Raw genomic sequence first — 12,276 nt, forward strand, 5'->3', positions numbered from 1 at the left:
ATGTTTAAGAAAGGGGAATTGGAGAAATTATTCAAGTTCCAGACCTGATGTGGGGCAAAGATCTACACAAAGGCAATCGTATGAAGTTTCAGCTACGGGAATTAAAGAAAAGATCCTGGGAGTCTCCAGAGAGAAAAAAATATAAGTTATGTAGGAGAAAAAGTTTCCCTCAATCTTCTTAGGACCCCTGGCTGGATCTAAAACTTAGACTGACAGAGTCACAGGAGAAAAGCATATGAATTTATGTAATATAAGTTTTAGATGACATGAGAGCCTTCATGAGGAAATGAAGACATGAAGAAACGGTTAAACTTGAGTGTTTTTGTGCTCTGTTTGATGAAGAGTGGAAAGTCATGGAAGGAGATGATAGGACAAAGATCACACACTAAATGAAGCAAAGAAGGGCCACCCTAGCAGGCCTGTTCTTCTCAGTCTTCTCGTGTTGCTCATCCTTGGAGATTCCTTCAGCTTGAAATTTTCAATATCCCAAGGTATCGTGCTTTGGGGTAGCGTGTCCTGAACCCCAACAGGTGCATACGAGATGCAGTCATCAGAAAGCATTAGCTTTCTCAATAGCAACGCTGAGAGCTTGAAGATAGTGGGGGAATGCCTTTAAAACTCCATGGGAAAATCATTATAATTGCATTCAGAAAAGTAAATAGAGACTCTCTAAAATGCATAAATTCATAAATAATCTACATAAGTATATTTTAGAAATACAGGGATATAAGCAAAAGTTAAAAGTGTAGAAGGAGTTGTCGCTAAGAAGTTGGGTTTGGCATGGGGAGGGGGAAGCAGGGAATTGCATTCTTGCTGTATCCCTTCTAGCACCACTTGACTTTTAAAACTCTTTTTAGAATGTATAATACTTTGTTAGAAATTAAAATTAGACTTAAAATTAATTACTTCCCGTTAGAAAATATCCTTAGACATTTTGAAGTCAGAATCCCATACCAAATAATCGTTCACGAGATTAAAGTAAACGGCTGTTAAGGAATCTGGATGAGTATGTGATACTGCGTTTTCTGCTCCTGAATCACTGAGGTGTGAAGTAATGATGACTGTCAGCAAGGCCGGCTTTGCTGCCCCAGCCCTGCTCTCCTGCACTGGCTGGAGGTACCTCCCTGGTTCCTCTTGCAGCCTAAGAAGAGCCCAGGCCTTGCCCAGAGAGTATTTAAAAAGCTTCCCACACGAACAACTCGTTTTCAACCTTGCAGTGCCTTCAACGTCACCCAGTTTGGCCTAGCCTTTGACTATGGCTGCCCTGGCCCTTGGCTGGGGCCCCAGCCCCTTTTCACCTGTCTCATTATTCTGTTATTGATGAGTGGGCCCTCCAGTCTCAGATATTTATTTCTGTTCTGCTTCACACTTTCCTTCTCAGTTTCCAACCTTGCCCCCTTCTGCCTGGCCACACTGGCGGTCCCTGCCGCCTGCTGCAGCACCAGCGCTTGCCATTCAGTGAGTCTCTTATTTCCAACTTGGTATTCTCCTCCAATGTCACTTCACCCTCCATGGCACTGACCTTGATAGCAAATTGCAGCTATTTCAATAACCTTAAGGCTATGAGACCATCAGTCTTACATTTTTCAATGAGGTCTATAGGGAATAATAGAAATTAGGTCATGGATAAGGAAAATGATGGTGTGCTAGTGGAAGCAGCATCCAGTTATCAGTAGGTACTAAAACATTAGCCTTTATTTATATTTATTTAGTATCTTCAATACCCCAGTTACTATAAAGTAGGTTTTGTCCCATGAGGACTTTGCATATGGAGTGGAATTGGGTACAACTGAGAGGGGCAGGCTATTCACTTACCCAGTGACTTAATAATTATTTATTGAGTACTAACTATGCTCTGGGGCCAAAGGTTACAGAGATGAACTGGTTTTCTCCCAGCTTTCAAGGAGCTTCCGGTCAGTAGGGAGCAATGTAAACAAGCAGTAATAATGCGCTACACTCCTTGCATCATGAAGCGCAATGAACACTGGGAAAAGCATTCATGTTATTTTGTTACAACCAAAATCCCAGAAATTGGGCAACAGACTCATCAGAACAGGCCTCATAGAAGTTCTTCACGGTCTGAAGCAGCAGCATCGAAACTTTCTTATTGTGTTCCCTGCTCATTGAAGCCTTTAGGCCCATAGCCCAAAAAGCATGTTTACCTCTAAATTCCATCCATGTACGACTGTAGTCAGATATGATGTACATTATAAAGTATAACTAAAATAGACATTTTTAAGGATGACTGTTAAAAAATAATAGAATCTCCTCTGTTGTGCCTCCATGGCTCTGCTTCAGCACCTCCTGAGTAGATACCTGGACTCTGACACCACCGATCAGGTCCAGAGTAGAGTCCTCACTGTTGGGTCAAGAATCGGAACTTTGTCAATTCATCCAGAGATTTGGGGCAGCCCACAAGTGACAACTCCAAATATATCATGTGATAATCCAGCATTTCCAAGAGGATGCCTGCTAACCACCATTTGTACAAGGCAAAATTTCCCCGTGAATATGTCCATTCAAGAGACCAAATTAGATTGAAGTTGCTTAGTGAGCATAGAATTAGAACAAATGGGATTGTGGTCTATTGGGAGATTTCATCAAACTAGAATAACTGATTGAACTGCCCTTCTCTTCTCTGGGGATATTTCTGTCTGAATAACCCATGCTAGACCTCAAAAAACACTGACATATTTTACTTGAGCTTTCTTTTTGCTAGAATCATTTAGACCACTGCCCTTCTGTTAACACATCACCACCTCAGAAAATCAGAATGCACTTGATTGGATTGAAATTTCTAAATGGTAATTACTTTCGTGTCCTGGGGATACAGCCTAAGGAGAAGGAATTGCTTTGCTTCAGGCTGAAGTTTGGCTGGGGACTTTAATCCTATTGTCTCCTAGGTTGTTACAGGGCTCTCACCCAGTTAGAAGGAGCTGAATCCTGCTGGCCCAGGGGATTGTCTTCATTCGCTCCTAGGACTCTGGTTGGCGAGAGTATCGCAACTTCTAGTTTGACTTAGGTTTTATCTCAAAACACCTTCCTCTTCAGCCAGCTGGTGAAGGAGAGCCTGAAGTCTTCTCCTTATATGTGAAGGCAGATCTCGAGCCAGGAAGAGACTCAGCCCTCAGATGATAGCATCTTAAACGATAGTTACAATTCTTTCTTATCAGGTATTATTCTAACCAATGTCATTTAATATTGTTCTTCCCAAGAGGAAACTAGTCTATTTTTCTCCTACTGAAAGCTATGATATTGCAATTTAAAAAAATAACTTTAAACTACACTAAGACTTTTGGAACACCTTAAACAGTGGATTCCACCACCACCACCACCACTGTTTTGACCTTAATGAAGAAATTCACAAACATATTTTACACTGACTTACTGGTTATATATGGCCATTCGCTCACCTAGATATCCTCATATCCTAGATATCTCTAAGAGCAAAAACAAATAGCGTTAATTTTAAAAAGGAGGTATTTCAATATCTCATAATACAGCAACATTATATATTTAATCTAGAATTATGGCTTAAGTATAGCAGTACCAACACAAAGTTAATTTTATTTAAGAATAGCAGTTGAACTTAATATTGCATATGTGTATAATTGGCATAAAAGAAAGTGAAAAAACAGTATCCAGAAACTAATAGAGTGGACTTAGTTGATTCGCTGTGTTCTTTGAAAGAAAAACACAACAAAAATCAGTTTTTAAAAGAACAAATATTTTAGGTGTTAAAAGAAAATTTTCCGCATACAATTTACTGATCTAGTAGGCTTTTTTTCGGCTATTCATGCCTTGGGCAGCATCCAGTCTAGCAGTCAGAAAGCAGCTCCGAAGAGCTGTACAAGCTGCAAGATTTTTATAGGCCCAAGTGAGCAGGAAGAAGGAAGTTACACTGAGCATTTGCTGATTGGTTAGAGAGGGTTACTTCCCTCGTATGGAGCAAAGGGAGGCTTTGGAGCTGGTCAGGAAACTTGTGCTGAGCAGGCCAGTGCCGATTGGTTGAGCTACGTCTTCCTTCTGGGAGAGTCAAGCATAGAAACTTTAAGTTTTGGCTTGCTGGCCTGGCTTAGCATGAGAGACTCCATCTTGGGTCTAATCTGGTTACTTTAACATAGGTTTAGTATTAAAGATAAAGGCTTTAGTAACCGTTTTAAAGCACGCCCATGTATTTTAGTCCTTAGCTGTGACAGTAAATGTACTCAGAAATGTGAACATTAAAAAGGAATTTCTCAGACCAGCCGGTGGTGTCGTGGTTAAGTTTGCACGCACTGCTTTGGTGGCCCAAGGTTCACAGGTTCGGATCCCAGGCATGGACCTGCACACTGCTCATCAAGCCGTGCTGTGGTGGCATCCCACATACAAAATAGAGGAAGATTGGCACAGATGTTAGCTCAGGGACATTGTTCCTCACCAAAGACAAAAACGGAATTTCTCCCCTGGAGGTGAAGTTGAGAGTCAGCTCTTGGTCTCGTGTTAAATTCTTGGTCCATCTGTTCCAATGGGATGTGAGTCATCCAGTTTGGTGTTTCTATTTTGTCCTGTGAACTGCTTTTCTCCTGGGGACGCTGGCTACTATCAGGCAATGGGGAGTGGGGGTGAGGGAGGGCGGGAACAACCACGTCTTCTCCATGAGCTCAGGGTGGAGGCTGATTGAGAGCCCTTAGGGGGGCTCAGCTCAGCACTCCCCATCCTCTGAAACACCCCACAGGTCAGAGCATCACCTGGAGGCCCAGAGAGGAAGAGGTTGAGGAGGAGAGCCCTGTTCTACAGCAACTCACCTCTGGGGGTTTGAGCAGGAGGGATGGGGAAATGACGAGCCTGGCCCAGTCATCCCTCCTTTTTCTCAGCTCCTCACTTGCACAGGGTTTCTGCATCCCCGAGTTGTATTGCTGCAGCACCGCACCCAGAGTCTGGGTGGCTGCTGACTGGAAGCAGGCACTGCTTATTCCAAGGCAAAGGTAGATGAGAAGCGAGAGCAGAATACCAAAGACCCCATTGCTATCCATCCCTCCAGGTCTAGACCAGGTGCTTTCTGCAGCAAACCAAAGCTGCCGGTACATTTGCACAAGTTCAAGATAGCCACCCGCCACCCGCCAAAGACAGTGACCCCAGGGGCTTCTCTCCATTTTCTCCTCCATTGGCATTTACTCCCTAGCGTCCATCCAGGACTGCTCTTGGTAGGAACCCCAACTATCAATCTTTAATAAAATATTTTATATGTATACACACACGTAACTGTTGGAAAGTCTAAGATACATTTGTAAGGGTTTGGTGCAATGTGGTTCAGCAGGATGAAAGGAAACAAGGGCTATTGCTAATGGAAATTAATTAAAACTCAAGAAATGGATATCTACCATGATCAGTTACCGTGGGTTTTTTTTTAATTTCCGCAGGGAATTATTGGAATGCTGCCTCTTTCCCAAACCCATCATCCTACCTGCACTTCTCTACTTTCCAAGGGGAAACCAGTGCTGATATTTCCTTCTACTTCAAAACATTAATCCCTCGGGGAGTGTTCCTGGAAAATCTGGGAAACACAGATTTCATCAAACTCGAGCTGAAATGTGAGTATAAGCTCTTTGTCAACTCACGAATAGTCACTTCTTTGTCACTTCAACCTGGACTTAGCCGTGATTATGAAATTTCATTTGATTCGAACATCAGTGGTTTCATTTGTTTCAAGAATGGTGCTAGAAGGCAAATATACAAACTTGAGAGAGACCTGGGTCCCTGTCCTCAGAGTGCTCACAAGGAAGCAGGCTCATACAGATTCCCAAGCAATGCTATCCCAGGAAGATGAGAGAGAATATATCGCCCTAATAATATGGAAGTAGAACATATATTTAAAGTTTGTGTGTGTGTGTGTGTGTGTCTCCTTTTTCCCAGGAGACAGGGTTAAGAGTAGACAGAGCATTGTGGAAAGTGATCAGGAATAGAGAATAAGAGAGTAGGGTAAATAACACAAAGGCAAATAGGGATAATGAAAATAAACATCTGTAGGAGTTAGTGAAGCAGCATAGACAACAGTGTTTGTGTCATTCAACGAAACTTCAAGTCTGCAGCTCTCCAGAAGAGGCTCCCCCACCCACATACCCTCTAAAGGTCTAAGTTCTGTTTTTACTTAGCCAAGGATATGGAAACTAACAGAACCAGAGCAAGAGCAGATGCCGCCTAGCTCAGCACAGCTTGCCTTGGATCCCAAAGACCCTTCTGAGGTCACGGAGTTTGGGGGATGCCATCTGTGGGAGGTAGGGGTTCACTGGATCTGAGAAGTGCAGTTTTCATCCTACCAGGGCCAGTTTGTGCCCGGGGCATAAGTTCGGCTTTAGGAATTTACAATCCACAGACGTCCATGTTTGCTGAATATTTGCAAACACCAGGCTCTCCTGACTATTCAGAAGAAGACAGAATCAGCAAGACGACAGAAGCAACCAGGAGGGAAAACCAATCAGTGTCCCCATGTCCCTCCACAATATCTTGGTTCCTGCTCCCGACATCAGAAGTCTTCCTCCTAGACTGGGCCCTTTATCTCAGTGTTTATGTTACTGGGTCTGATCTGAGAATGGTCCCAAACCCATTTCCCAAAAATATATGATGGAGTACTTTTCTCCCTTTGTAGTTATAATTATGCAATGTGTTCTTTTAAAAGGGGGATCTCAGGTAACTGTCTTTCTGTTGAACTCCTTTGGGATTCTTTTTGTAAAATGGTAGACAGTGGTAGAGCAAAAAGTGCACAGACTTTGAAATTCACATTCTCAGGTTGAAATCCAAGTCATTGAGTAAATTGCTTAATCTCTGACTTTCAATTTCTTAATCTGTAAAATGAGGATGCTAATTTGTGGCAATTGCTATGATAGTAGAATGAGGATATTCATAAAGCATTTATTTCAGTGTCTAGCAGTTATTGTTATTATCATCTTCCCGAGGATACTCATTGTAGATCAGACTGAGCCAGATCTGATTGAAAGAGAGACTGAGGACATTCTAGCCTCGAATTAAAAAATAAATAAATAGAAATCTTCGCTTTACTGAATTATGAGTTGGAATTATTTAAAAGGGATTTTCACTTTTCACAGTTAAATTAATTGAATCAAACTATTTTCTGACTTCCATGTTAGTTGGATTATATTTTAGAAATATGGCAAAAAAAAAATTTTGACAATTCTATATTTGAGTACTTCTATAGGTGTCTATAAAATTGCTTGGATTTGCCCTGTCCTTGTTTGTAAACCCACGCCTCGGTTGGAAAGAAGCTGAAACAGATATAGGAGGAACAGGTGTTTCTCCTCAGCACTTGTGTAGTAGAATTTCCCTTATTTCTGATTATGAAGAGTCTTCTGAGAAGTTTTCAAAGTTTTCCCAGTCTTTTCACAGTATGAAAACTCTGTGGCAGAGGGTGAATTATAGCCCTGTTTTGTGACATAGCTTGCTTTTGGTAAAGAAATGTGGGACATTCAAGGCACAGGTGAGAATCTAAGACCCCCCCCCACCCCCCGCCAGGAGTCCTCTGGAGCTTCTAGTAACTACTAACCAGGAAATAACCTTTTTAAGATCCCCCAAATAGCAGACATATCAAATGCTCGTCATTATGTAACATCTCCATGGGGGTTCAATGGAGCCTTATGAGGGGAAAAAGGCAGATTTCTGTATTTCAAAAAAAACTTCTTCGAAATAAACAAGAAGTGATGCTTTCATGAAGAAGGTGGAGAAAAAATGGCCATGACTGAGGCTTGCTGCTGCCCCACTTGTCATATTTTTCTAGTGAGACTCTTCTCTGTGGGATTCATGGGGAACTGGGTAGAGATGGAGAATTCTCTCAGGCTCATTTCTCCCTTAGGCTGATTAGTCGCTCTGCAAACTTAAAGGTTTTCACAGCCATGGCTGGCTACCAGAGGAGGCTCAGGAAAGACAGTTCCTGAAGGCAAACTTTTTAAAACTGTCTCTACCTTTTTCCTCTTTAACATGTTAGGCCTTCTGATCTCTTTCTGATAGGAATTCCAATTATATTTCTCTGTGTGTATCTCAAGGAATTTTGTCACAGTTCACACCTACGTGGTGATGTCCAGAATAACATTTCTGTTAATTAACCACATTGTGCCCTTCTGTCAGAAGTGGAAGATTCTTGACCCTAAGAACAGAAAGTCAGTTACACTTAATCAATGAGAAATCATCAACATCTTAATGCGCAAATAAAAAAGCATATGTGACAAAATTAGAGTGATCCTCTTCATTAGCCACACTTTAAAGATAAAAATTTAAGGCTATATTTCACTTATTTGTTACCTGTATGTATTCATTCATTCAATGAGTATTTACTGAGTACTTGTTATGTCCCAGAAGTTGTGCTATGTGCTGAGGGAACACACTCAAATCAAGCATGGTTTCTTTCCTTCAAAGATCTGTTTGTTTTGGAAAGCAGACAGTAAATCAGTAGTTATGAGAATAATTAAAATATCTCAGCTTTATTCAAACTCACTATGTCTCAGACCCCGTTGTAGGGACTTTACATAAATCATCTCACTTATTGTCCTAACCAGTCTTTGAAGTGGGCACCACCATTAACAGCTCTATTTTACAAAGGAGGAAACTGAGGCACAGGGTGAGTAAGTTGCCTGGCCGAGGTCACACAGCTAGGAAGTGGCAGAGCTGGTGTTTGACCCCAAACACTTGTTATTTGTCCCAGAGTCATTGCTGTTAACACTATACCACCCTGCCTCCCAGTGACATCGAGAGAGTGGGCTGAGAGCACCAAGTAGGAATAGTTAAAACTGACTGGAGTGACAAGGAGTGCTTCCTGGGGAACGCAACGCTTTAATTAAATCTTGACGGACGAGCAGGAGTCAATGGGGTGAAGAAGGTGGGGGAAGAAGAGGGATCAGGATGGGAAGACGTTACGGGATGAGAACACCAGTGAGTGAAGGTGTTGGGCACTGAAGCTAGGACTCAAGAGGGAACAGATACAGCCAGGAACCTGGTGCACTCGGGAGCAGACAGCTGGGGCTAGAAGGGTAGGCAGGGGGCAGGGCATCAATGTGCTCTGTGCTGGGGGTGGAGTTGGCTTGACTTGACCCTGAAAGTCACAGTGAGAAGGGGGCGTGTCACAATCAGGTTTGCACTCACCAGAGAAAAGGTGCAAAGCCAGAAAAGAAGCAATGGGGCCTGTGCTAAGATAGCAGCAGAGTGAATGGAAAGAGGGCAAGACAGCCATGAAGGGTTGTAGATGTGAGAGATATTTAAGAGGTAGAGTCCGCAGATTCTAACAAGACGTTATGTGAGAGTGAAGTGGAAGAGTGGCTTCAAGAATGAAGCCAATGTTTCTGGTTTTGATGATTCTGTAGGTGGAGCACATTTTACTAAGGAGAATGGCGTTTGAGGGCAAAATGCAATCTACATTTTGAGCTTGAGCGTCTGCAGGTTATAGGAGCATCTATCTGAGTGGACGCATCTAGAGGACACTATGTATACAACTCTGGAGCCCAACAGAGAGGTCTGAGTTAGAAATACAGTTTGGGAGTCACCATCACTTAGAGAATCATCAGGAAATAAATATTTGGTGCCTTTGGCATGGATGAGATTGCCCAGAACAAATGTGTAGAGAGAGGAAAGAAGATGTCCAAGAATGGAAACCACATTACTGGAGAGAAGGAGGAAAGCTAGCTCGTAGAAGACTGGCAGAGAAGTAGGAAGACAGTGGTATCCCAGGGACGAAATGAAGAAAGAACTTCAAGAACCAAAAAGGACTGTTCAATACTGTTGAGAGGTCACTAAAATAAGGACATAATGTGCCTATCAGGTTTAATATGTAGACGTCATTGTCAATAAGGAAGACAGTGTCTGGGGTGAGTGGACAGGGATAGGGAGATCAAGGGATGATGGTTTTGTTCATCATGATGGTCTTGTTGTTGTTGTAAATGGTAGGAACTTGGCATGCATATATAATAAAGAGAAAAATACACTAAAGAAGGTGAGACTGGAGATATGTGAGAGAAAGGGACTGGCTGAAGGAGTGAGGTCCCCAGGAGGTGGGAAGAGTGAGACCCAGGATCAGAAGATCTGAAGGGACTGAGGGGAACAGGTCGCAGTAAAGACGAGAGCATAAGCCATGGACTAGTATAGTAGATCCCTTTCCAAATCAGAAGTGATTTTTTGGTTTTTTTGTTTTTGTTTTCTTATTGTTTTGTCAGTATTTTTGAGATGGCAGAGGAATATTATTTTAAAAAATTAACTAACAACCGTGGAAATATCCATTTATTTTTTAAGAGTTACCCCTAACTAGACCTCTTTAGATCCCTTTCCTGACCAAAATGGTGATGATGACCTGGTCCCATCATCAGGCCACCACTTAACTGGACACCTGCTGTGTCAGAGGCAATGGGGTAGATCCTGGAGATTCTAAGGTGAAGACAAAAGAACCCAACGCTCTCCCCTAGGGCGGGAGACAAACACTTCAGTAACAGTATGGATACGTATCTTCTATTGAAAGTTTCCTATGGCCAGGCACTGTTCTAAAGCTTTTACAGGTGTTAACGTTTTCAGGTTTCACAACAACAAGTTTTATCCACATTTTACACATAAGGAAACTGGGGCACACAGGTTACACAGCTGATTCCAGATACGGTGCTTATGGTCATCAAAATACAATAAGTAAATTACAACAATAGGCATGAGTATTATAAACATCCCGTGGAGAGGTACATAACCCATCCTGGGAGGAGGAAGATGAGATGATACCTGAACTGGGTCATAAAGAACAGCCAAAGAAGTTGGCTAGATGAAGGCACAGGAGGAAAGAATTCTAGGAGGAGGGACAATGCAAACCAAAGCATAAACAAAAGATTAGGCATGGGGAACATGATGGGTGTTCAGGAAACTGCAAGCGTTTGGTTCTATTAGAGTACAAAGTGTGACACAAGTAGTGGAGAGTTTTAGGCAAGGCTCAGACTGATTCTAAATATTCTAATTATTTCGACCACTATTTATTGAGTGCCTACTATCTATGTGCCAAAGGAGAGCACAGGAAGAATTAGACATAGTCCCATCCTACAGTACATACAATCTAGTGGGAGAACCAATATATAAAACAATATTTCAGGTAAGATGAAATAAATATTAGAGGTGCAAGCAATATACTGTGGTTACCCAGGTGAGGCAATAATTACATTTGACTGGAGAGTCAGAAAAGGTTTCTTCAAGAATGTATCATTTTAGCTGAGCCTTCAAAATAAGTGGGAAAGAGCATTTGAGGCTCTGGATGGCAAAGGAAGAACCCTACAGAGTCATAGATGGCATGGACACATCAGAAAGGGGTGGCTGCATCTTACACTGATGCGGCGAGGGATATGGAACACTGTACATTGTAACCCCAGGGCCGGAACAGTGCCTGACACGTGGTAGGTGCTGAATAAGCATTTGCTGAGTGAATGAAATGAGTGAATGCAGTGTCAGCCTAAACGCAGAACCACGGAAAATCTAGGTGCAGAAGATTACCATGATTGACGGGCTGGTGAGCAAAACGATGACAAAGAATACAGTGAAAGGGGGAAGAACAGATCATGGGTGGTGAAATTTTGGAATTCAAGATTTCACAGGAAAGCAGCTTGGATGATAAGAAGGTCTAAGAAGCATAGTCTGGCCATACAAGTGGGATTCTAGATTGTATGAAAAGGCTGTGGGGAAAGTCAGGGAACTGGGAGGCCAGAGTGTTGGCTGGTCATCCACATCACTGTTGATGTCGCTAGTGGTGATGGCAAGGGACGGAGTGGACAGGGAGCCTGTGAGCCAAATGTTACAGTCCTCAGGTTCAAAGGATGATAGAAACAAGAATGGGGCGAGGGTCTGTCACAGGAGAATGCATTGCTGAATGAAGGTTCTGGTGCCACAGAATGGAAGAAGCACTGAGAAATGAAGGATATGCCCGGCTGCCCTGCTGGCCCCAAGATATGGGCCACTGGGGAAAGCCGTTGCAGTACTGATGGTTACATTTCCTTAAAATAAACTGGAATCAGAGGAAGGAAGCGTTTGGAAGTATTTGATGATAAATAGTGACCATAGCATTTTAATTTTAGTTTAATAATTTAAAAGAGATTTCAGAGGACACAATGGGAAATTTTTGAAGGGGATGTTGACTGGCTAGGAAACATTCAGGAAAAGCAACCAGAAATTATTGTCATACTTCATCATAAGTTTCCATGTTGACCAAGTTTGAGCTTAAGATGTCAAGATGACTCGGAGAAAATATTTTCATTTAGCAGGCATATCTCCACAAAA

The 12,276-nt window shown here is 42.4% G+C and overlaps 1 protein-coding gene across 1 annotated transcript in view; it reads left to right on the top strand.

Moving 5' to 3' along the window:
- The window catches only part of CNTNAP2 (contactin associated protein 2), a 1,871,002-nt gene that overhangs the window by 1,625,985 nt on the left and 232,741 nt on the right, over positions 1–12,276 (top strand). The window contains exon 16 of the mRNA XM_046668987.1: positions 5,403–5,573. Coding sequence (XP_046524943.1) covers positions 5,403–5,573 — 171 coding nt within the window. The remainder of the gene's footprint in view (positions 1–5,402; positions 5,574–12,276) is intronic.

The sequence above is a fragment of the Equus quagga genome, chromosome 8, assembly GCF_021613505.1.
Source record: "Equus quagga isolate Etosha38 chromosome 8, UCLA_HA_Equagga_1.0, whole genome shotgun sequence".
Classification (NCBI taxonomy): Eukaryota; Metazoa; Chordata; class Mammalia; order Perissodactyla; family Equidae; genus Equus; species Equus quagga.